At 53.7% G+C, this 24420-nt stretch overlaps 7 protein-coding genes across 7 annotated transcripts; 5 read left to right on the forward strand and 2 right to left on the reverse strand.

The window, feature by feature from the left end:
- Positions 1–2: 2 nt before the first annotated feature.
- On the reverse strand, positions 3–746 carry LAESUDRAFT_813744 (glycoside hydrolase family 13 protein; the record flags this gene model as incomplete). Its single annotated transcript, XM_040914514.1, has 4 exons — positions 596–746; positions 442–533; positions 181–380; positions 3–126 (listed from the first exon to the last, which is right to left on the reverse strand). Coding segments are annotated over exons 2-4 (414 nt in total), but the record flags the coding sequence as incomplete, so codon positions are not given.
- Positions 747–1628: 882 nt separating this feature from the next.
- LAESUDRAFT_727400 (uncharacterized protein) lies at positions 1629–4912 on the forward strand. The gene is made up of 10 exons (XM_040909212.1): positions 1629–2484; positions 2536–2856; positions 2909–3256; positions 3318–3342; positions 3399–3452; positions 3503–3541; positions 3598–3617; positions 3668–3754; positions 3810–3887; positions 3951–4912. Exons 1-10 carry the CDS (start codon positions 1732–1734, stop codon positions 4533–4535), a joined length of 2310 nt encoding a protein of 769 aa, XP_040762890.1. The 5' UTR covers positions 1629–1731; the 3' UTR covers positions 4536–4912.
- Positions 4913–5108: 196 nt separating this feature from the next.
- LAESUDRAFT_750811 (uncharacterized protein) lies at positions 5109–8520 on the forward strand. The gene is made up of 2 exons (XM_040911627.1): positions 5109–5738; positions 5803–8520. Exons 1-2 carry the CDS (start codon positions 5243–5245, stop codon positions 8079–8081), a joined length of 2775 nt encoding a protein of 924 aa, XP_040762891.1. The 5' UTR covers positions 5109–5242; the 3' UTR covers positions 8082–8520.
- Positions 8521–9393: 873 nt separating this feature from the next.
- LAESUDRAFT_781726 (uncharacterized protein) lies at positions 9394–12398 on the forward strand. Its single transcript, XM_040913855.1, has 14 exons — positions 9394–9857; positions 9911–9983; positions 10035–10235; positions 10290–10342; positions 10388–10686; positions 10744–10884; positions 10938–11149; positions 11204–11347; positions 11406–11678; positions 11730–11871; positions 11928–12005; positions 12055–12089; positions 12157–12174; positions 12230–12398. Exons 1-14 carry the CDS (start codon positions 9643–9645, stop codon positions 12290–12292), a joined length of 1947 nt encoding a protein of 648 aa, XP_040762892.1. The 5' UTR covers positions 9394–9642; the 3' UTR covers positions 12293–12398.
- Positions 12399–12638: 240 nt separating this feature from the next.
- On the reverse strand, positions 12639–14250 carry LAESUDRAFT_715172 (Clavaminate synthase-like protein; the record flags this gene model as incomplete). The annotated part of the gene is made up of 3 exons (XM_040907121.1): positions 12639–13673; positions 13728–14060; positions 14119–14250. 3 exons carry the CDS (start codon positions 14248–14250, stop codon positions 12639–12641), a joined length of 1500 nt encoding a protein of 499 aa, XP_040762893.1.
- A 160-nt stretch (positions 14251–14410) lies between these two features.
- LAESUDRAFT_727408 (glycoside hydrolase family 38 protein) lies at positions 14411–20050 on the forward strand. Its single transcript, XM_040909213.1, has 26 exons — positions 14411–14780; positions 14905–14952; positions 15408–15619; positions 15667–15992; positions 16043–16172; positions 16230–16501; positions 16601–16698; positions 16749–16807; positions 16858–16941; positions 17001–17128; positions 17187–17208; positions 17261–17288; positions 17337–17389; positions 17449–17551; positions 17675–17693; positions 17741–18075; positions 18135–18234; positions 18294–18370; positions 18430–18560; positions 18618–18639; positions 18689–18769; positions 18825–18949; positions 19001–19136; positions 19186–19284; positions 19336–19714; positions 19769–20050. The coding sequence occupies exons 1-26, from the start codon at positions 14483–14485 to the stop codon at positions 19812–19814; spliced, it is 3411 nt and encodes a 1136-aa protein (XP_040762894.1). The 5' UTR covers positions 14411–14482; the 3' UTR covers positions 19815–20050.
- Positions 20051–21013: 963 nt separating this feature from the next.
- Positions 21014–24016, forward strand: LAESUDRAFT_744079 (ribonuclease H-like protein; the record flags this gene model as incomplete). Its single annotated transcript, XM_040911291.1, has 10 exons — positions 21014–21022; positions 21091–21186; positions 21237–21305; positions 21898–21963; positions 22019–22328; positions 22382–22584; positions 22631–22749; positions 22805–23142; positions 23191–23436; positions 23495–24016. 10 exons carry the CDS (start codon positions 21014–21016, stop codon positions 23845–23847), a joined length of 1809 nt encoding a protein of 602 aa, XP_040762895.1. The 3' UTR covers positions 23848–24016.
- Between the last annotated feature and the right edge of the window lie 404 nt (positions 24017–24420).

Raw genomic sequence — 24420 nt, forward strand, 5'->3', positions numbered from 1 at the left:
AGGTGGTTTATGGTGAGGTCGAGCATGAGGTACATCCCGCGCGAGTGGAGTGCGGAGCTGAGCGAGGTGAGGTCGGAGGCGCTGCCGAAGTGGCCGTTCAGCGCGTTCTGGTCGACCGGCCAGTACCTGCGCCGTTAACGAATGAATATGATGCGGAGAGGAGGAGGGATGGAGGCGCACCCGGGGTAGGCCTCGCCGTAGTATGTTTCGCCCTCGATGTTAGCGACGATGGGTGAGATCCAGACGGCGTCGAACCCCATGTGCTGGATGTAGTCCAGCCTGCTTTCGATGCCCTTCCAGGTGCCGCCGCAGTACTTCCGGCTCGCGACGTCGCACGGCGGCGAGGAGCCATCGGACGTGGCGAACCTGTCCGTCATGAGCTACCGCGCAACGTCAAGTCAGCGTGCGTGTGATTTTGGACAAGTGCGGGGGTGGTCTGACCTGGTATATCGACCTGCTGCGCCATTCGTCGGCGGTAGCGGCGAGAGAGGGTGCTGCAAGGAGACATGATACTAGCAGGCTTCGCAGCATATCTGGGAATGTGTCCGTTAAGCCTTGGAGAAGCTCGTCCGAGGGAAAGGCTTTATATCTCTACATTCGTCTGGGTGCTCGCTGTGAGCTGGCACTTGCTCGCATGTTCTTCGCTCGAGCGACGGCCTTGGCGCAGCCGGAAAGCAAAAGCTCGCATGTCTGTCGCTCGAACGATAGCGAACTTTGTCGTTATCGGCTAGTCCACGCAGAAAAATCGACTATTGGGTTAAAGGGGTAGTCATGTAGCGGACCAAGTCGTTTGACCCCACATACGTACAGGCTTACGTTTTGAGGATTGATACCGTCTTAGCACCGACTTGTGCCGCATTTGCGCCTCTTCGTGAATCTGCGCGCATCCTGGTCGCATACGAGTTTTAGTCCGTTAAACGTGTTATAACCGGCACTTACACATTACCATCCGTTCGTTGACGTCCGAGGTTGAGATTTCCATTCCCTCATGCGCTTGTTTCTGATCCGATAATCGCAGCCGTGTAGGGAACGAAAATGTCCTGCTCTGGCCGTGGACCTTCCTTTGACAGGTTAGCTTCGCTCTAGTGTTAAGGTTGGCCGCTTTGATGCCTCTTCGTGTTCTGCGCGCACCCTTATCGCATAGTGCTGCTAGTATATCGTGTACGTTACGAACAATCACTTACTCTTTCATCTCAGAATGACGTCAGAGGAGAGATATTCATTCCTCTATATGAGTGTCTCCGCGACGGTAGCATAATCGCTAGCGGTTGCTGCGCCGTACACGCGCAACTGATCTCGACTGTCTCGCTTCAGTCGAAGCTGCTAATCACCTGGACGAAGCAACATACTAAAGGCAGCCTGAGTGCCGAGAGACGGTCATCGCCCCGCCCGATACTAGGTTACTGTGCGGCAAGCATCGTTCCTCGCTTTTGCTGTAGTGGTCAATGCTCGATTTTGATTGATAGGATATCCACATACGAGCGTTTCTCTGTAATTCGACGCGAAGAACGATATGGTGGCCTTTCAAATTCTAGTATAGCTAGACGCGCGAACTCCAAGACCTGCCAAATTCGGACACACACGCGAGATGCATGTTCAAAGTCGAGACACCACAGCCCCTCCGTAGCCACAAACAACGTAGCCACAGCCCACCACAGCGACAGCACTCGTCTTGACTTTCATCCACCACCTCTCTCTTCCTGCTGGCGATGAGAACGACCGCGTGAACTCATGGTGGACACTACGCGGGTGATAGAGATCTTCTCCTCGCCCGAACTCTCTCCGATTCGGCAGCCTCGTCGCACAGCGACTCGGAGCGGCAGCAAGAAAAGCGCGGCTGTCGACGACGATGTCATCGACTTGAACGATTCCGAGGGACTCGACTTCCGATTCTCGTTTAGAGTGCCCTTTGTGAAGTCGCAACAGAAGCTTCCTGAATCGCCCGTGGCAGGCCCGTCTCGCGCAGCTCGCGCAGGACCCGCGCATGAACCCGCGAATAACTATAATCCTCTGCCCGAGTCGGACGATGACCGCGAGGGTGAACCATCTATCAAGATTCGAGGGAAGCAGCGCGCGAAGCCCGCGCCAGCAGTAGCGCCACCGGCGGCGGCACATCGCTATCGATACCCTTCTGCGCCTGCCAAACCCTCAGAGCCAGCCACAGAGGAAGAGGCTCGGCGCCCCTCCCTCGACGAGTATATCGCGCAAGTGCTCGAGATCATCCCCGACGTCGAGCCGGAATATGCGCGCAAACTCGTAGAGCGGCATCACTCGACATACAAGGGCCAGATCGTCGGGCAGGTCATCCATATGCTTTTCGAGAACCCGGACTACCCCAAGGTTGATCCTAAGGGGAAGGCGAAGCGGAAGCGAGAAGAGGAGCCGGCGCAGCCTGTGGAGGCGAAGAATGCGAAACAGAAGGTGGACTATGGGAATAAGGATAGGCAGGTGAACGTTGGATTAGGATACCCGATGCAGGCGCTCGTATGTGCACTTTACCGTTGTCCAATAGTCGTTGCTCACCCTGTTACGCAGGATCAATTGAAGCTGGACTTTCCGCTCATCCCTACTAACTATATTCGGCACCAGCTCGCGCTGAACAACGTCCTCTATGCGCCGACATATCTGGTCCTACACGAGCAGTCGAAGCTTGAGAACCTGCCTTACAAGCAAAAGGCCACTGCGACGCGTCGTGGACGCAAGGGCAAGGCCGTCGTGCGTCTCGATGAAGAGCTTGAGAAGGAGATTGAGTGGGTAAAGCTCAAGCTTCAGAGCGGGTTAGAGGATGATGCCCAGGCGGCCGAGGAGCCCGAGGACGGCATCGAGTGTGCATGCTGTTTCTCTGTATATCCGTTTGTAAGTTCGCGCTTAATACGCGTGAGACTGGCTCATCAAATCGTGCCTACAGGAGAAAATGATCCAATGCCCCGAAGCGCACCTCTTCTGCATGGACTGCATGACATCCTACGCATCGACGAAGCTCGGCACTCACGACGCAAACATTGTGTGTATTGATCAAACCGGTTGCAAGCTCGCGTTCCCAGAGTCTGAGCTGCGCCGGTTCCTCAGCCCTAAGCTGCTCTCACTGTACGAACGCGTTAAGCAGCAAAAAGAGATCGAGGCAGCTGGGCTGGAGAATTTGGAGGAATGTCCGCACTGCGAGTATAAATGTGTCATAGAGAACGAGCAGGAGAAGCTCTTCCGGTGCCAGAATGAAGATTGCATGGCTATCACTTGTCGTCAGTGCAAGAAACCCGTACGTCATGGTTATCACAAAGAGAGCGGAAGTCTGACGCGATTCATCCTGTTATCACTAGGATCATCTCCCGAAGAGTTGCAAGGGTATGTCGTCTGATTTGCAAGATTGTATCTGTCGTATCATGAGATATGCGCTGCAGAGATGGATGAAGATAAGAAGCTCGACGCACGACATACCGTTGAAGAAGCAATGAGTGGGTGTCGATGTGGTAGCCGTGTGCAGTGTCGCTGATGAGATGTCTAGCTCGCGCACTAATGCGCAACTGTCCCAAGTGCAGCAAAGGTATGACCTCGACCCTCTTTTTATTTCGGCTGATACCGAGTAGACGCGACTCGAAGCATTTGTGAAGGAGATGGGGGTGCGTGCAATGATCCTTGTTGTTATCAGTACGGCTTAAGTCTCTTCCAGTGCAACAAGATGACTTGCCCTCATTGCCATACACTTTCTTGTTATGTATGTCGGAAAATTGTCACAGGCTATGACCATTTCAATAACGTAAGTCAACTCTCCATGCCATCGTATCCTTTGCAACTGAGGCATGTTTTTATAGCCACCTCCTTACACAAACCGTCCAGATCCGAAGAAGTGTCCACTCTGGGATTCAGTCGAACAGCGACACAGCCAAGAGGTGCGTACTGGATACATAATTTCATTCATTGCTTCTCACATTCTAGCTGCGGATTATGTTCAGGTCGCAGCTGCAGGCAAGAAAGCTATGGAGGAGCTCAAGCGCGCCCACCCCGAGCTCTCGGAGAAAGATCTTCACGTTGACCTCCCACCTCCTCCCCCTCCCGATGCTGGCCCGTCCAATGCTCAGGCCGGGCCCGTGCCGCGCGTGCCCGGCATTATTATGGGTATACCCGTCGCGCGGGGAATCCAGGCGGCTGGTGAGGCAATGCGAGCGCGGATAGAGGCACTGGGCCGACTTCAGGCCAACATGAACGGGTATCAGGTGTATCCTGCCGCTCCCCGGGTGCAGCTGCAGCCCCCTCCTGTAGTCATTCCCCCTCCCGCCCATGGACCTCTTCCACCTGCTCACCTCGCAGCGGGTCATGTTCATGTGCAAGTGGGAATGCCTTTTGGTATCCCCGCGCCTGCTGTTGCGCCTGTGCAAGTCCAAGCACCTGCTGCTGCTCATGTACGTGCCCATGCACACCGCGCAGCTCGCATCCAGCTGGCTCGCCCTCAAGCTGCTCACGCCGTTCGTGCTGCTAGTGCTCCTGCTCGTGCGCGAGAGCCGAGAGCGAGGGCTGCAAAGGCTCCGAAGAGACATTGATTCCTATGGAAATGCCGGTGCTGTGCTGTACCGTGTGTAATGTGCTGTCTCCGCAATCTTATATGTGTGTATCCTAGCTTGTGCTATTACAATGATCTTATCACGGTTGAGAATCCGATTGGCAGCAGATATGATGCCAAGTCGTGCTGGGACTATGTGTGCTGGGACTATACGTGAACTGCGCGGCGGTTGAACGTATCGCGAGATGTACCATTACGCCTATGGCGTTTTAGTTATCTCCCTCCACCCCCTCCAGGACGTTCCACGTAAACGAGCGGCGTTAATATTGCGTATTTCGGTCGGAGAGAGTTGTAGGATGACCTGTACACGTACATAGTATTAAATGATGACCGAGTACGCCCTGTCGGACACTTACACCACAGTAGGCGCGCGCTCTATTTCCGCTCGTTGTACCACAAGCAAATTCATCCTGCCCAATAGACCTTACAGTATGTACTGGGTCAGACTAGAATAGTCCCAGGAGAATCCGCGGTACGCGTACTGGCAACGAGTCACGTGACCGAGAAAAGGAAAGGAAACTTGTCCCGAGGAACGTCGACCTCCCATTTAACTCCTCGCTGCTGTCTTTGATGCTTCCATGCAACTACGACACCAAGCTTATACGGCTTGGTAGACTTAATTAGTTGAATTCAGTGTGCGGTACTTGTCTGGTACGCCCGTGAGGCCCTACCAGACACGCCGGCGGCATGGACGTGAAAGTTTCGCAATCACACATACCTGTCTTGACCCCGCGTAAACCACCCAAATCTTCGCCTACCACTCTATCCATTCCAAGTCTCGGGCTTGCTACGCCATCTAAACACCTTTCTGTGAGTGCTATCCCAAGCTCCAGCTCGAGTTCATCCAGTGGGAGCGGCGGCCTCGCTTCTTTCCGCTCGTTCCGCAACCTGTTCTCGACTGCTTCTTCTAAGCAAACATCCTCAACTTCCAAGAGTACGTTCGCTGGGTTTGGATCTATCCGGCGTTCGGCCCATGGCGATCGAAACGTCTCAGCCGCTCAAATGAGCCGGGAAAGCTCTGGTGACGATTCCCCTGTACTTGATGCCGACGACACGCAACCGCAGGTAGGGTGCAGCAGAAATGACGTAGAATGTAATGGCGCCAAAACTGGTTTTGAGACACCGGAGCCCTTGTCGTCGCGTTCGTCTTCGGGCTCTTCCCTACACGCTGGACGCGAAAAGGGTATGTCACGAACGTTATGGATAAGAGATCTCTCAAGGCTGAGTAGGCTATGTATCATACTCAGGGCCCCTTACAGTTGTCCCAACAGATCTCTCTACAATCATCGAAGCAGAGAATTCGGCTCTATCACGACATATACCGATAGTGGATGATTCGCACGACGATGAGGACGTGAGGAATATTCTCTCTGGAAGGGTATCACCAGCCCCGGGGGCCTCCGAGAATCGCACACAAACCTCTCGGAACGAGAGCCATGCATCGACTTCACAAAGTACCGCCCTCGATCTGTCCAGCTCGGACGTCCGCACAGAGGTTCTGCGAGCCATGTCTGGAAAGGACCGCACCGAAGGATGGCTGCATGGTGTTGTGGTGGACGACGCTGGCGATGACCTCGCTGCAGACGAGGCATCTGCAGCACATCGCACGTCCGGTGAACCTGACGTCAGTTTCAACCTCGGCGAGCTGGACCCTGACTTAGCAGCAATTCTGAGCCCTAATCGTTTCACCGAATCCGCACCCGTCGCTCATGCAGCGATTGGCACTCCTCGTCACCCTGTCTCCGTTGGACAGCCAGAGAGAGGGCGCACGCCGGTGTCTACAGCGCCCCAGCGCGAATCGGCTCCTCCGCGACGTTCAGCGCTCGCCGGAACGTCGCTCTCATCATCCACGCCAAGCTCGCGTCGCCCGGTATCCTTGTCTACGGTGGGTCCCTCAACCCCGCTCCTGCCCGCGAGCACACGCCTTGCTCGATCTGCGTCTGATCGACCGGAACTCTCGCGTCTCGGGCTTGGACCACCTCCCGTGTCCCCTTCTCGTTGCGTTACACACATGTCTCATAGCCCAGAACGGCCGTCCACAGCAGGTGCATCGAGCAGTCCGCCGTCTCGGTTTTCGTTCTCATCCAGAGAGGATTACCGCACGCTCCCGAGGCCGCATACAGTTCTCGATTCTGAGCCCCGGCGGCCAGCGATGTCACCTTTCCTCGCACCAACATGGTCTGGATCGCATGTGACACCGGGAGGCACTGTTCGTCCGTCGTCACGATATCTTACAAGGACCCCACCACATACCTACGCGAGTGCACCAGCGTCGCCAACCTCGCGCCCGGCGTCCGCAGCAAGCAGTGGAACGAGCCGTTGGCAGCCGTCACGACTCACCCGCGATGGCGTTTCGGAAGGCTCGCAGAGGATTGGACTTCCTTGGACGAGAGAGCGCAGTGCGAGCGCGGTCGAGTATCATCTCACTCAGGAACACGCCTCTGTACTATCTACCTTGAGGCCGCGAACCGCAAAGGCGTTCGCCGCGGCAGGGCTTCTGGACTTGAACAAGGACGCGAACGATGACACCCAGAGACGGCCAGCATCACGCTTTAGCATCCCAAGAGGCAGCATGGAAGATCCCCGCTCATGGCACGCACCATCGCGCGTGGCGTTCTCCGAGACAGGCTCGAGCACTTCTTGGAGTAGACGCAGTGCCAGTCGCTCGCGCCGAGAGAGCGTCTCGCATGAGAGCAGTGGGTTGCCAACGGATGGGAAGTCTACGCCCCGGACGATGTACTCCGGAGCATCTACTGCACCTACGTCCGTGACTGCATCATCCTCGGCGCATCTGCAGTCCGAATTGCAGTCGCTGCAGGACAGACACTCGATTGAGACGGGCGCGCTGCTGAGCGCTCTTGCAGATTCACAGCGCACATCGCGCGTGCTCAGGGAGGAGAACACGCAGCTCCGAGATCGTCTGCAGGAGACGGAGGATAAGCTTGCAGCGGCGCTGGAGGAGATCGAGCGCTTGCGGTACAGCGCGCAGACGAAACGCGTACCGACGGTCTCGCGGCTGGACCGCCCGCATCGCGTGTCTACGTCCCCCGATCGGACTGTTAGAACGCCCTACCTGCGCCTGCCAGCACGGCGGCAACAGACTGTTGATACATCTGCGGAGCTGCCATCTTCTCCTGAACCAGCCGTTCCCCTGCCGAAGACGCCTACTGACCGGGACGCGTTTCTAGATGTGCGCCAGAAGCGCCTGAGCGCGACGTCGTCGCTGTTCCCGGTGTTGCCCAGTAATATGTCTATGCTCATGCATGAGGAGGGCATCGCGCCCGAGCTGTGCGGCGCACTCTCGAGCAGTCATGGATCACCGCGTACGCCGCCGATGACGCTCAAGGAGTTGAATAGCGCGCAGACGCAGACGCCGGGCAATATCTCGCCGACTACGGAAAATTTCTCGATGACTACGGGCTCGCCGGCCAGCTTGAATCTGCGCCCCGAGCATGAGCTGCACTTGCAAGACATGTCGGAATTTGATCTTTCTTCGGATTACGATGCTGAGGATGGGTATCGTTGACCCTCAAGGTTTTTTCGAAGGTCTGATCGTTCTTATGTGTTTATCGATTCGTGTTGCATTACTTTTGGGACTTTGTGCCACAGTTCAAACGTTCAGCCTTCGTCTTATACATACCACACTTATACCCCCGCATATCTGCACATCGCTTTCACATTCACAATAATTGTTTCTTCCTGTGCAAATACTCTCAGCTCCTTGCTATCGCATCTGCGCTCGCTATCGTTTCTCCGTCAATCCTTGCCATGTCTTCCTGTGTTGTACTTGCATGTATATCAGTCAAAGGACCGGAATTTCCATGATTTCTGATGGTTGACAAAGAAGTCCAATTCGTCTTGGCAAGAACGATCAGGAAGCCTCGAGAGTGAACTTTTGCGTCCCTTCCTCTCTACTCTTGGTGTTCCTTGTCGTCCACTATTCGAAGGCAGTCGCTCCCCACATTAAATGACTGCACCAGTCCCGTCATTTTGCAGATGGTTTCCTATCTCGTGTAGCGGATTTTCTTCAATGGCAATACCTCACGACAATCATCTAAAGAATGCGCGTTCTGGACCAGTGGCTTGATCGGCCTGCAGCGTAGTTCGCAGTTTCAGTTCCAACACTCCTTGGGGAACTGTTCCATCACGGAATACTTGTCGGAGTGATCGATCAGCTGTAGCCCTTCATCTTTGCACTTTCCTGCAACAGCTCCTAAGGTTTTTGAGACGAACAGATTACCTCTTTTTAATTATGGCGAAGCGGATATAGTCGACGGGAATGGAAACATTAAGGTTTGTTTGAGCGACGTTGTGAGCGTGGCATACGTAATTAACTCGCCGGTGAATCTAAGCCTGCGAGACGATGCAGGATTTTGATCACTGCTCAGCTTTTCTGGATGAACTTCAGGCATCGTGCTACTTCCCCATCGTCGCCGTTCGTCATTAGAGCAAAATTTGGAAAGTGTATACGATCATTAACATGACAATCACACAACCAAAAGCAGGGCGCACCCCAAACGCAGCAAACACCACTACGCAAAGTTCATTTTGTCGAGCACCCTATCAAACTTTCCAGAGCTTAAGTTCGATCGATGCGTGGGAGACCAGCGGCAGAGCAACTTTGTCACCCAGTATTGTAGTTCCCAGTCCGCCAAGCCATCCGGACATAAAGAACGACCTGTGCCTAAGAAATTGAGCGCAGAACACATTTTCGCAAGTCGCGGATGCATAAAATCATATGCTTTATCCGGAATGTATGTCTGAGCCATGATGTGGATGCTGAGAGATGTCTGGATAGTGGTCAAGAAGGAAGAAATCCATGTTATCATGCGTCGGGCGCGGGAGATTATATTGCGATGATGTTGCCGTCTGTTATTTGACCCTGGTTTCATAGTGAGCCAAGAGATTCATGTTAGGATGTCGTCGGGTGAGATACGTTCACGCTCGGCGGCAACCTGGCTGAAAACAGCACATGCATCATCCATCCATCCAGTGGGAGCACACACGACGGCGCCCGACCCTTTTCTTGACCTACGACACTTCTAAGCCAGTACGAACGCGCGGCAGGAGACCAGAGAGCAATAAGCATGGAGGGCTCGAGCGCTGAAGCCAACGGAAGGTCGCCGTCTTCCAGGTTCCCGGCATTGCCCTGGGGGGCAACCGCGCCTCCATTTCCCAAGGACGCGTACTCGCGGAAGAAGGCACTGGACGACATACCAGCGCTGAGCTATGCGCTGCATCTCTTCCTGGCATCGCACATGGTCGAGTCTGAGGATTATTGCCGAGAATACGATCCGAAGAGGTGAGCAGATCTGGCTCAGGACTTGGCGTGCTTCGTGAGCTGATCGCAGTTAGGGAACATCTCTACTTCGCAGCCGGATATGGGCTCATTCAGTGTTTCAAGGGCGTCATGTCCTTTGAGGATGAGGTATGTATGAGCGCAGTCTGCTGCTGCTGCTGTCTTACGGGTGGCTCTCAGGACCTCGTCGCCGCTCTCAGCCATGTAAAACATGGAAACAGCGTCGCAAGCCACCATCGGAAACGTGCAGCGCCATTACCTGCACGATTGGTGGGACTTGTCGTCCCGTCACTGAACACTTCGGGGGTTGGTTGGATCAAGAGCATGACGCCGATCGAGCGGCACGCCGAGCTGGTGTACGCGGAAAGCCTCTTCGAAAAGGTTCGCATAACGCGATATTGCATGCTGCTTACACCTCGTGCAACTTGACTGCAGGCCATCCTCGGCATCGCCTATTCGGGCGATTGGCTCGCATTCATCAAAGAAGCGTGAGTTCCCTGGTCCCGTGAGTATCATCCTACTCAGCTTTGTAGACTGAACATGCGTACAACGATCAACATCTACCGCCAATTAGGCAAGTTCCTCGAGGCCGTCGACGCCGAGGCGCAAGCGAGAGGGGAGGGGCCCGAGGACAAGTCGGTTGATGCGCACTTCCGGTCAGGGGTCTGCCTGGGCGTCGGGATGTCAAACGTCGTCTTGTCGCTGATGCCATCCAAGCTGCTCACGATAATCGAGCTTTTTGGATACAGTGGAGACAGACATGCGGGCCTGGCGTACTTAATGAAGCCTGGGGGATGGTCGGCGCACTCGGAAGAGCCTGCCGTCAGTCTTGGTATGGACGTGATCTCCTCCCTTCCTCTGATGCATACATTGAAGTGCGCGCTGTCAGAACAGGAGGGCCTTCGCCGCACAATGTGCGACATGGCGCTGATGCTCTTCCATCTCGTTCTGTCGAACTTCACGTTCGAGGGCATCGACATTGGCATGGCGCAGAAGATTTTGGATTACCATATCAAGCGGTATCCCAACGGTACGCTTCCTTCTTGTGCAATAGTTTGTAGATGGATGTACGACTCTCGTTAGGTGTCTTCTTCCTTTTCGGCGAAGGACGACTGTGCATGTGTCGCGGTCAACCGGCGCAAGCTATCGAGTACTACAAGAAGGCTATGAATGCCCAAAACCAGTACAGGAATATGCATCACATCTCCCTTTGGGAGATGGCCATCGCGAGTTTCGCGCTCTGGGATATTCCAGCATCTTTGCAGAGTTGGCAGGTTCTTGCAGATGAGGCAACAGTGCGTAAGCCGTCGCGACCGGACTCCACAACACTAATAGCATTGCTCTTACAGTGGTCAAAAGCCACATATAATTATGGTATTGCCGTGTGTTTACTGCAGATTGGTGGCGACGACGAACGTGAACGGGCAGCACAGTTGATGGCGAAGGTGCCAAATATGCGGCAACGAATCGCGGGAAAGTCAATACCTCTAGAGGTAGCCTCTCTACAGTTATATAGTTCAACGACAGTGCACTAAACGCTTCTACATACAGAAATTTGTCGCTAGAAAAGCGCGTAAATTCCAGGACCAGGGTGACCGTCTCGAATTGCCCGCGCTAGAGTTCGCATATTTCTTCATGGCCATCGCACGTTCGCCGCGCGAAGTCGTCGTCGAGAAGCTGTTGCCACCAGTGCAAGACCTCCTGCTCCAGCTGAAGATTCACAGCGAGAAGCCGTCCGAGTATGCGGGTGGGCATGGGTACTGGGATGATTATTGCCTGGCGCACTTTTTGCAAGGCATCTGCCTGCGGTATATTGCATACCCTGTGCGCTAACTCGTTGAGACCGGTTGCATTTTGCTCATAACTGTCGTGTAGGACGCGGACACGGTCATCGATCCTGGGGAGAAGCTTAGCATCTCGGAAACGGAGGCAGAACGGGGGGCGATGCTCGCCTTCGAGGCTGTCATCGCGGATGGAAGCAAGATCGTCCTGGATCACTACCTCATCTACCATGCGCGTAAGCTGTTTTTCTTCAATGGTGTTCTTGGGTAATAGTGCTCATGAACGTCAAAGATTACGAATATGGCCGGTTGTTGGCGTGTAAGGGGGACAAAGAGGGCGCACGGCGGCATCTAGAGCTTGTAATGTCTGGTAAGTGATATGGAGACTGGAAAGCCAGATAGATGCTCAGTCTCCCCAGGTAAACCGCTCGAAGGCCCAGGGGTCACTAGAAAGGTTCGTTCTTCCCTTTCAGCCTGTATGCTTGGCGCTGATCGGTGTTCAATGCATCGATGTCGATCAGGGCAAATACAGCATGGAGGTACGTGATAATTTGAGTAGCGCGATATCCAGTCTAGGCTAAGCGACCTCCGCAGAACGCCCTCCACGTCCGCACGCACGCCGCGCTCGAAGCATTGGACCACAAGACCCGTCTCTGACTAGATTTTTCATCTCACGCGTGCTCACGAACTTCACGATAGTATTGACACCAAGTAGAAAGGTATATAATGCGCAGAATCCACATCTTGTCTTGTTTGCATCCTTGGACCTTGCTTTTACTGAACGTCTCATCGCAACTGCTGCCCCTGGTATATTCAGACCCGATGTTGCTGCTTGTCGCATCGCTTACATGGACTCAAATGTTGAAGATTCTCATTCGGAATAGCGTCTTGACTTTGCGACGGTCATTTGTGCGGAGTATCATGGCAGAAGATGATGTGAACGTATCGCTTACAATCAAGCACGGTGAACGGCTGCGACAACGAACACTGATCAGGAGGCGTCTCAGTGTTTCGCTTTTTTCTGTGGCTTTCCCTCCCCTTCTTCCCGCTTTCTCTTCCCGTTATCCAGCGTATCATCAGCCAGCTCGCCGTTCCCCCTTCCCTCGTGCCTCTCCTTCGCAGCCTTCTCCCTCAAATGCTCCCATACGATCTTATCCGCATACGGCTCCTCGAACGTCTCTGCATCAGGAGGGTAGAACCAGTAATTAAATGCCATATGGACGTCCCCGCCCTCTCCTTCACCCTCCCCAGCGGAGAACGACGTCACTTCGTGCCACCAGGATGCCGGTAGGTACAGCATCTCGCCTGCCTTGAGCTCGACAATGTACGGCGGGGCAGCCTTCACGAGGTCGGGAAAGTCTGAAGGGGCGGTATCGCCGGGCGGGACGGCGGTCGTGGGCAGGTTGAGCTGACGATGGAGGTAGGCGGTTGGGATGCGCGAGAAGGACGCGGGCTCGTCGCTTGTTGTGTTGGCAGGTGCGCCATTTTGGGCGGTTTTGCTTCCCCCGACGGACGGTGAGGAAGGTTCTTCGTTGTCGCCGTTTTCGTCGAGGCCTGCTATGAGGGCGTCATAGTCGTCGTGGCCATCCTCCAAGTCTCCTGCTAGTGACCCCAAATCGTCATCATCCAAGACTTTTCCCTCCAAGTCGCTGCCGTCCTCTTCATCGTCTGATATACTTGAGAGAAACCCGTCCTCATCATCTTCGGTGTAAGATTTAAGTTCCTTCTGCGCCTTGTCCAATGCTTCCTGCAGTGCTTGTCGCTCCCTGGTGTCGGTCTTCGCTTTTCCCTTTCCTTTTCCTTTGGTCACCGGAAGGGCATCCAGTCGCTTCTGCAATGCCTCCACCTTCGCCTGGAGGGCGACGCGCTGGTCGAGTCCGTCCGCGCGGAGAATGGGGTCATAGGTTATAACCCCGTTGCCATAGAGCTTGTGTACAGTACCATTAGGATAGAGGTTCACATGCTCTTTTGGTGGGAAGAGCACGAAGCGTTTACGCCCCTTGAGTAGACAATACAGGTTGTCATGAAAGTCATGGTGCTATATGCAGAGTCAAACAGGGAGCATGAACGACGCAGGATTGCAAACACATACTAGGCCACTAGAGGAGCCCTCTTTTGACTTGCCTATCCAGAGATTTGCTTGCTGGAGGAACAAGTTACCCATGACGGGGGGGACATCCGGAAAGTCGCTCGATAGGGCATCGGTTGGCGGTGAGAGCACCGTTAACGAGTCCCATTCCTCCCCGGAGTACTGCGTCGTCAGGTAATGGTGCGGGCCGTCTTCCTGCTTCAGCGAGTCAAGGAAGTTTCTGAAGCGCATTGGGATGCGCTGGACGTCCGTGCCGAACTGGCGGATCGACGCATGCATGGGCTCGACGAGCACCTCGACGTCTCCGGCTTTGGACGCGAGATAGTTGAGGTCTGTCTGGCTTGAGCGATGGTGAAATCTCAGCTCTCGCGCTAGGACAGAGCAGGCCACGTACCCATTTTGTAGCCTGGAATGATGCGTCGTCTGGCAAGCCACTGAGGACGACAGGTCTGCGTCTCGAGATGTAGTCTTTGAAGAATGTTTCGGCTGCGATGCCAGGCGTGATGTGGTCCACAGTGGTCGCCATCATCAAGTAGATGCCAGTGCTATGAAGAGGTAGTCCTTGCTTGAACCCAACCTGAAGGAGTACCAGTCGAAGCTGCAGTGCTGAGCGGGAACGAGACGGATCAACCGGCCCGCCAATCTCGATCGTGGCGCAACGTTGCGGGCGCTCGTTTTTCCCAACTCATACAAACGCTGACGGTCGTTGACGACCGTGAGTGACATTCTGCAACAAAACAGCTCATTACACAAACACGATGTCGACAAACTGCCATGGTCATGGCGTGGCCAGCACCGCGGACTACCCGAAGATGAACTATGATCCTGGGGCGAAGTGGATCAAACATCTCACGCAGGGGCGGTTGTCCACCTTCAACGGTGGTCACTACTCGGACGTCAACCTGGGTTCTCTCCTGTTCATACATCGCCTGGACGATCCTGCATATGTTAAACTGCAAGTTTGGAGTGCGCCTGGGCTATCCAAGCCGACGTTCGAGGAGGCCATGAAGCAGAAGTTTAGGCCTGCCAAGAAGGGAGAGCAATTCGGACCTTCATGTGAGACACTCTCACTGTTGACTTGACTTGAGATTTTAGGTACTGACTCATCTACAGGGGTAAGTACTTTCTGTAGCAGTACGTGCCTGTCTGATATGCCACCAGACGAACCACTGGTGGAAAGTCTCCGTAACCATTCCAGCTTACTGGGAACAATACGAACGCGTGCAGTGTGCGTATCTTCTCTACTTGAATCGAATGGCTTCGTTTTCGAAACGTATCGTGAGGGCTTCTGCTGGTTCCGCGTGCTGAGTTGACAACACAGCGGTTTGCGAGAGCATGGCTCTTGCATGAATGGGGCGAAGCCCCTGATAAATGGGCCGCCTTATAAGATGCTCAAAGTTAAACAGGCTTCTATGGATGATGATACTAGAGTATATTGAATACACAATGCGGCTATTGATGCGCCGTCGTAAGAAGCTCGGTCTCTAGTGCGGCTGGCGATCCCGGGCGGGGAAAAGGCCTTCGTATCGCTCCCTTTTTCTCAGATCGCTCAGCTTAATAGGTTGTTCTGTCATCATTGTTGCTTTGGATAGTTCTGAATCGTTTCCAAAAACTCTAAATTGGCGAAGATTGTAGAACGCTTTATTGTACACCCGTGTTGATCGTGCTGACGCCCCTTGACAGTCGAATTTGATCCTGGATGTGAAGCCATGATATATACCACAGACGGCGTTCCCCTGCAAGGTATCACCGGCGGGTGGGACGGCAACCGTCGTGTGGAGTACATCCTTCCCGAGAGTGCTCGGAAGGCCGGTAAGCACGAGTTCGTCATAGAGTCGTCCTGCAATGGCATGTTCGGTATCCCCTGGAATGGAGACACAATCGAGCACCCTGATGTAAGACCCACTCTTGTTCCGTCCTTCCTGCATTCACATTGCCACAGATGAACCGATACTTCGGCCTCGCATCCGCAGACCTCGTCGTGCCGAACGAGGAGGCCTGGCGCCTACTCTATGACTTCACGACGCTGCGCGAGATCTCCGAGACCTTGCCGGGGAACACGTCCCTGCAGAACAAGGCGCTCGTCGCGGCGAACGAGATCATGAATGTATTCGACAAGAACGATATCAGCAGTGTGAAACGCGCACGCGAGATCGCTGCGCGGGTGTTCGGCGAGGCATGGGAGGAGAAAGGGGAGAAGATCTACGATGAGGGCCCGAGGGACGCGGTGATATGGGGTATTGGTCATTGCCACATTGATACGGCATGGTAGGTATTATGGTGTGGATGTTGTGGCAGGATGCTGATCTGTGAGACAGGCTATGGCCGTATCGAGTGACGCAGCAGAAAGTCGCACGGTCGTGGTCCACTCAGGTCGATCTTATGGACCGCTACCCGGAGCATCGCTTCACCTGCAGCCAAGCGCAGCAGTACAAGTGGCTCGAGCAGGTATGGCACATCCGCTTTTGGCAGCCGTTCCGTCCATTATTAAATATTCTATTGTAGCTGTACCCGCCGCTGTTTGAGCGCGTAAAGGAGAAGGTGCTCGCAGGCAAGTTCCACACGATTGGAGGCTCATGGGTGGAGAACGACTCGAACATGCCGTCGGGTGAGGCGCTCGCGCGGCAGTTCATCTTAGGCCAGCGGTACTTTGAGTCGCGCTTCGGAAAGCGGTGCGAGACGGCATGGCTGCCGGATTCGTTTGGCCTGACGGGCGCGCTGCCGCAGCTGATCCGGCTGGCGGACATGAAGTATTTCTTTACGCAGAAGTTGTCTTGGTATGTGTCTCGGTTGCCCAAATGAATGTGGAACGTTGCTGATTTACGTGCTACTAGGAATAACATGTGTGTATTACCACAATGCGGTGCAGGTGGAAGTGCTGATCGGTCGTGTCTTAGAAATACCTTCCCTCATTCTACGTTCAACTGGGTCGGTATCGACGGAACGCAAGTGCTTTGCCACATGACTCCAGTCGGTCAGCAGCATGGCGGTTCTTCGATCGTCAGGAAGCTAACAGCGCTGTAGACACGTACACAGCCCAGGCTACAGTCGGTGATGTGAACAAGGGTCTCACAAACCATAAGGTGCCTTTGTTCACTACGTTCCCGTGGGCTTTCTGCTCATTGTTTTGTAGAACCTGGAGTCGTCCGATATCTCCTTGCTTGTGTTCGGAAACGGTGACGGCGGAGGAGGTCCGCTTGCGAAGATGTTGGAGAATGTGAGCACGTCTTCGTGCATGGATGCTGCTGCTGGAAAACTAATCTGCTTGACCCGCAGCTCCGTCGCATACGTGCAACTGCTAACCAATCGCGCGAATTGCCTCCTGTGAACATGGGTCACTCCGTGGAAGAGTTCTTCGAAACCGTCATGACGAACTCGAATGCTGGCAAGAAGCTGCCCAACTGGTGAGGCCATCGCAGATTTCCATGTAGGCTCATCACTGATTGCTAGTCACTTTTTCAGGAACGGAGAATTGTACCTGGAGGTAGGAGTAAAGCTGTAATTATACATCTATCCATGCTTACGCCTCATCGAAGTTCCATCGGGGGACCTACACTTCACATGGTGCGTCAGATCACCGCGTGTCGCTAACGTCGCTGACGATCATCATAGGGTCTATTAAGAAGGGCAATAGGAAGTCGGAAATCCTGCTACGCGACATTGAGGTAGGAATATTGTTCACAATTCCTTGACGGATTGCTTATGATTAAATGTCGCCTTGCAGCTCCTGGCAACTTTGGCGTCTCTATACAGATACCACAAGAAGGACTACGTGTATCCCAACGAGAAGATCAACGATTGCTGGGAGAAGGTACTTTTGAATCAATGTGAGCAATGTCATGATATCTGTTGTAGGTGAAGCTGACAACGTCATATCAACAGTCCACGATGGTGAGTGGCAAGGGTGGAGTTTCTTTGCAGAAATCTCTGATGCGGGTCTATCATTCCAGTCCTTCCTGGATCCGCTATGTGGGTAACGTGAGTTTTCATGCGAGCTTCACTGACTCGCCTCCCAGTGGGATGGTCTACGATGATGCGGAGAAGCTATACGCGGAAGTTAGGAAAGACGGAGAGCAGCTGCTCGAAGATGCATTTAGCGCGCTGTTCCCGAAGTCGATCTCGTTGTCCAACGCAACAGGCGGCCTCGGCAAACTGGTCGCGTTCAACACCACATCCTTCCCAAGACGTGACGTTGTCAAGGTTCCTCTACGCGGTGGGGCTGCTCGCCTGAAGTCTCAGGTGGTGCAGGTGTCGAAAGACGGTACGGAGGGCTTCGCGCTCATGGATTGCGCTGAGGGGGGCAATTTGGCTCTCCCGAACGGGCTGTTTGCCGATAGCATGCCGGTATCTGGTACGTTTGTGGATGTAATCCTGTTCTGCTCGATCTCTGACTGTAGTATGTTACCTCAGTGTTCACGAAGGGATCGGATCATTTCGTGCTCAGAAATCAGAGTGTTCAGCTCACGATCTCTGACGGCAGGATCACTAGCCTGTTGGACGTCGAACTGGGGTGCGTTTTTTGTGTTTCGATTTTCATGTCTGGCCTGATTGATATCGGGTGTATATCAGCCGGGAGATGATCCCCGCCGGGCAGACTAGCGGTCTGGTCATCTTTGATGATCGCCCGAACTATTGGGATGCATGGGGTATGACAATCCCTGTTTTGTAGAAAACATATCGTGATGGCTCATCTTTGTTAACGCAGATGTCGACGTCCATCACTTGGAGACGCCTCATCCTCTCGAGTTCACGGACATTACGGTCGTGGCGGAAGGACCCCTTCGTGCCTCCGTCAAGTCAGTGGTGAAGTATCGTCAAAGCACCATCACTGTAACGGTCAGCCCAACGATATTTTTTCTCACGAGGGTTTGGAACTGACCATTTGTCGAGTAGATATCTTTGGATGCAATCACTGGTGAAGGGCGATCTCGCTGAAATCTATGGTTTTGCTGATGATGGACTAGCCACGCTAAAGAAGGATTCTCGCTCGATGTTTGTCTTCGATGCGGTAGTCGACTGGCATGAGAGGCATGAGTTCCTGAAGTGTACGTTTCTGCTTATTGCGCTCGCCTCATGAGCCCTGAAACTGACATTCACCAGTCGAGATTCCCCTGAACATTCACAATGATTACGCGACTTATGAGACACAGTTTGGCTTTGTTCAGAGGCCGACGCATAAGAACACCACCTGGGATATGGCGAAATTCGAGGTCTGCGGTCACAAGGTATGTCGGGATCTATCTAGTCCGTACAGTACCTGACGCCTCCTGCCTAAGTATGCGGATTTGAGCGAGTTTGGGTATGGCGTTGCGATCCTCTCGGAGTCCAAGTATGGCTTCTCGTGCCGTGGCAACGTGTTGCGCATCTCTCTCCTGCGTGCTGCCACCGCGCCTGATGAGAATCAGGACCAGGGTGAGCACGCTCTGCATGTGCTCTCATCGACAGTACTGACCGGACTCAGGCACACACGAATTCTCCTGGGCTCTCATGCCTCACAAGGGGCACTTTTTGGAATCGGATGTCCCGATGGCTGCTTATATTTTCAACTCTCCTCTCCATGGTGCGTGAAGTGATAGACGGCGCTCGTCGTATGTACTGAGCATCCATATAGTACGCTATGTGACCGATGAGGTGACTTCCGCCCCATTGTTCAAGACAAAGGTCCCCTTCGTAATCGACGGCGCACCGAATGTCTTCCTCGAGACCGTCAAGCGTGGATTGGATGACGACTTCTCAGTATCCAGCTCTGATTCGCCCGTCACGGTTGTGCTTAGGCTGTACGAAGCCTATGGCGGGCATGCGCAAGCTACACTGAAGATTGCAGAGCACATTCCAGTCATGAAGATTATCACGACCAATCTACTGGAAGATGAGACTTCGAAACTTGCCGTCCTCACTGAAGATGCCTGCTCCTTAGTCAAGCTCAATTTCCACGGCTTCGAGGTAAAGACGGTCAAGATCTACTTGGGAAAAGCAAAGGCGCCCGGAGAGTAAGTTAGTTGAGTCCGTCCTTGCATGCCTAATGACAGTCTTACTTGTCGCAGTATAAGTGAGAAAAGGAGGAGCTGGGTCACCATCGACAAGCCTTGAACGCCACACCGGGGTGCTTGGATCGTTGACCGATATAACTCATGGATTTTGTATGTTGTATGATGCACGTCGATGTGTGTGCTTGCGTTCTGTGCTCTTCATTGTACAATGGTTATGGACAATGTGACTCTGGAATCGTTTACAGTTCGGCCGTGAGACTTGTACATTGCGTCCTCCATCATTGTCGCCGATATTAGTGGGCGAGTACTGTGATCTACTGTGATCGTGTTTCGCGCGCACGGACTCTCAGCGGCACTCAATGGAGATGCTCGTTAAACGGTTGTATTGATGAATTAGCATCAACAAGCAGCTCACATAGCGCGAAGCACCAGATTTGTAGTTAAGTGCTAAGTCTTAGTCATAGCACTAAACAGTAGGATTGTTCTTGGCACAAACTTGCAGCAAGACAAGTTCATTTCAGTAGATCCTCTGCTAAATACAGGCTGTCATATTTCTCTATCGCGATGCTCACCCCGCGAGGATCCTCTTTCTTATGCGGCATTTTCCTTGTCTAGCTACTATTTTTATAATCCTCTGTAGTGCATTCAGACTCCAAGGATGCCTCGGAATTGCCCTTGCCGGTTGGTTCTTGGCCTTGATTTGCATCCTTTATGCTCCAATCAGCATCTTAATCGTGTTTCAGCGGAAGAAGTACCAATGGGAGAAAGAAGCTATCATCCTTTGTGCTGCTCATCCCCCTGCAGTGGAACATCACATATCAAGGCAGTTCAAGCATACGAGATTCTTTGATAGACATCTGACATACATCGTACAGACACCGTGACTGATCATTCCCGCAATGAACTTTGCAGCTGAAGCTCGGATCGCTCCTCCTCTGACATGTCAGGCTGCATCTTCGTCATTACGTACACAACGTGGATATTTCGAATCCGATGGTATTATGGTAAGGATGGTAAGCGCCCATCAAGCGCGATCAATTGCACTTAGTCAGCATTGCCTGTGGCCTGCGGCCACACTTTGCAGTATCGGGTTTGATCCGGACTTCATTTGCCTTTCACCCTGCACGCACCTGCCGTCTGCTACAAAAAGGCAAAAACGAATGATGAAGCGGTCGCAAGAGCTCTCTTCTCCTGCTTCCAGTCCTGGACAAGCCTCCCCTGTTCCCGCTCACAAGAGATTTAAATCTGCCACTCGTACACAGGACGCCATGATGGTCACGCCTCTTGCGAACGACGACGATGACGGTGGTGGTTGGACAGTCGTTGGAAAGCGAAAGACGTCTGCTCGTGCTATACATGCCACACATAGTGTCAAGGTTGCCGCACGCGACGACGCGGACAGCGACAATTCCTGGACAAGAGTTGAGAAGCGCAAAGCGAAGAAGATGAAGAAAGTGGAGGCAAAGAATGATGTGCGTGTTTCTTTTGTATTTATGGGTGCTGTGCTAAGGCAGAGATGCAGGCGAATCCGCCAAGATTCATGTATGTAAAGTCCGAGATTATCAGGCGCAGAGCTGCAGTAGGCATCAGCGTGAGTGTTATTCGAATCGTTCGCTCCTTCCACATTTTGCATTGCGCCCTCCTACGCCCATCGAGCTTTCATCACGCGTTTCGCGTTACCTGTGGACTGTTGTCAAGGTACTGTTGCGGAAACGCCAGTGGCGACCCTGGAGTCGGGTATGATTTTGCAGATCTATCCCCAATGCCACATGGATCGCTTACTGTCCTTCAAGGCAGATAGTAACTCTGGCGTTTCAGTACTCCTCGCTTTCAAAAACTGCCATAGCTTTGTCCAGCGCTAGAGCGTTGCATGGGAGGTTACAGGCGTGCTGTTGATCTCAGAACGCCTGTCGGACTTCCCTACTACACAGTCACGGGCCAAGTAACGATTGAAAGTTTGGTCATGCAATGCATGAAGGCTGCCGTCTATGAATCCTGGGGATTTCGGAACATGGGATGACTGGCAATCATTCGAATGCAGCCCTTTTACGATTATTAATCATCAGCGGCTGTGGAATTGTTGCGATGCTTCACTGCATATCCTGCTCTGATGGAACTGACTGCCTCGTTTTTGAGATAAGCCAGCTTTCCTAGACCGTGGCTTATTTTTATGAACTTTGTAGGATATTCGTGACCTCGTGTTGCATTTATCGGCTTATTCGCCCCCTCCAGGTTGGTTGAGAGTAGAAGTGCGTACCTGGGCTCACATTCCCTTATTTGCCTGCCAACATTGTATGATCCCAGAACGCAGGCTCTGTAAACAAGGTCGTCGCTCTTCTGGTCCCTGGGCTGACTCCCGACATCCTTTCTCTACCGCCATTGCCGACATCCGCCACAATCAACCCCAATGTGCCCTTTCAGATACCTCTCCCTTCAGACGCCCTCCCAGAAGGTTCATCCCATCGCCTTCCCTTTATCAGTCAGACGTTCAGCCACGCATGCCCCACTCGCGCGCCAGGCGACCAGAACAGAATGCATTCGGTCCTTGACGCCTTCTTCCAGGGGCCCATCACGGGCGAGGAGAAGAAGAGGCGGATCATGGAACGCGTGAATTGTATGTCCGTCCATATGTGAGGAGCCGTCTAAATGCTGAGACGGTAACTGCAGCAGAGTGCGCATGGGAGAAGACTCCGATGCGATATCTACTCACAACAGAGCAGATGATCGAGAACGATTACCCGATACCGTCGTATGTCGCCGACGTGTTTGAGAAGTCGCTAGGCTGGGTAGAGACCGCTGCACCTGCGGAAGACTCGATATCACACTCGAAGGGAAAGGCTCCGAGGATGTTCGCAATGGATTGCGAAATGGTGAGACATAGCTCACTTTCTGTTCACTATACTGACCCTCTTTTAGTGTGTTACAGAGGATGGCAAGGAGCTTACTCGCGTATGCATGGTCGATTATACATCCGGCATCGTTGTGTACGATCAGCTAGTCAAGCCACAGAAACCGATTGTAGACTACCTCACTCGGTAAGTTATGTCATATTCTCTGCCACGTGGCTCGTCCATAACCCCGTACATTCAGCTGGTCAGGTATCACGGCCGAGGCCCTTGACCCGGTAACCACGACATTCGAGGAGGTGCAAACACACATTCTCTCCATCCTCTCCGCCACCCCTACTCCAATCCTCCTTGGGCACTCTCTCGAGTCCGACTTGAAAGCACTGAAGATCTGCCACCCACGATGCATCGATACTGCCGTCATATACCACCATCCACGCGGACGGCCGCTGAAGCCCGGATTGGCGTGGCTCACGAGGAAATGGTGCGGGCGGGAGATTCAGAACCGGGGAGAGAATGGACACGACCCCGAGGAGGACGCGCGGGCTTGTGCGGACCTGCTGAAGAAGAAGATTGAGAATGGTGAGTAGAGCACGATGTTTGACTGGTGCTAGTGCTGACTCTGCTCAGGGCCAGGCTTTGGCGAATTCAAGATCGACACGGAGTCCATCTTTGAGCGCATCACTCGGTCGAGAGGGGACAACGTGGCCACTGCCGTGGTGGACCACGGAAATCCGACTGCATTTCACGGGGGAAAGGCGACGACCACCATCGGCTGCAAAACGGATTCTGAGGTGCTCGAGGGCCTGCTTGGGGTAATACCCTCACATCACTTTGCGTTCGGCCGGTTCACCGGCCTCGCCAATGCTCTTGGATGTGAGTAAAACAGCAGCTCCACAGACTACAAATGGTTGTGCTCACTGATCTCTCACAGGGATCTCACCCAAGGCAAGCATCGACTTCACGTCTCAGACGTCTCCTCCTGAATCGCCCTCCGCCGATATCCGTGAGGTCCTCGCCACGCTCGACAACCACCTCAGGACAGTGCATGCAGCGCTTCCATCGAGGACTGCACTCATCATCTTCACGGGCCATTCGGATCCACGACGCATGGTTGAGTTGAATGCGCGCAAGGCAGCCTTCGAGAGCGCGCTTAAGCAGGGGAAGAATCCCGAGGATTTGGACAAGGAGATGCGCTGGACGAGCGCGGACGCGAGGGCTCTGGAGGAGGAGGCTGAGAAGGCGAAGCGGGGTCTATTATTTTTAGGGGTCAAGGATACCTCATAGTTTCATTTGTCAGTTTTCGTGTGTCAGTTTTGGGCGCGTTGTTTCTGTCATTGCATCTTGAGCTTGCAGTACCATGCCGTGAGTCCTAACGCTGTGCCGTTAGCGCCTAATACAGTCAGGCATCGATACTGGTTGGGTGCTCGTGCAAAAACTGTTGCGCTTTGGGAGGTCGTGCCATTCAACAGATTCCTGCAACATTCAAAAGAAATACTCAAACTCCATGCGCAAAAATGACCGACGTAGGGGTCGAACCTACAATCTCCGCCTAAGGGGAAGGTTCAATCCCTGCAACGCAGGGATTGAGCCTTTCCCGTGGCGGCGGCTGTGGCGTGGGGGTGGCGGTGGCATCACGTGGCGTGGGTGCGGCAGCGCCCACCCGCCACTTGTGTGGCCTGCACATGATACACCTTTCCCGGCGGCGGCGGCTGTGGGTGCGGCAGCGCCCACGCACATGGGGCTTAGCTGGATGGCAGCGGGCGTGGGTGCGGCAGCGCCCACCCGCCACTTGTGTGGTCCATGTCAGAACCTTTCCCGGCGGCGGCCGTGGGTGCAGCAGCGCCCACCCACCACAGC

This window comes from Laetiporus sulphureus (genome assembly GCF_001632365.1).
Source record: "Laetiporus sulphureus 93-53 unplaced genomic scaffold LAESUscaffold_28, whole genome shotgun sequence".
Classification (NCBI taxonomy): domain Eukaryota; kingdom Fungi; phylum Basidiomycota; class Agaricomycetes; order Polyporales; family Laetiporaceae; genus Laetiporus; species Laetiporus sulphureus.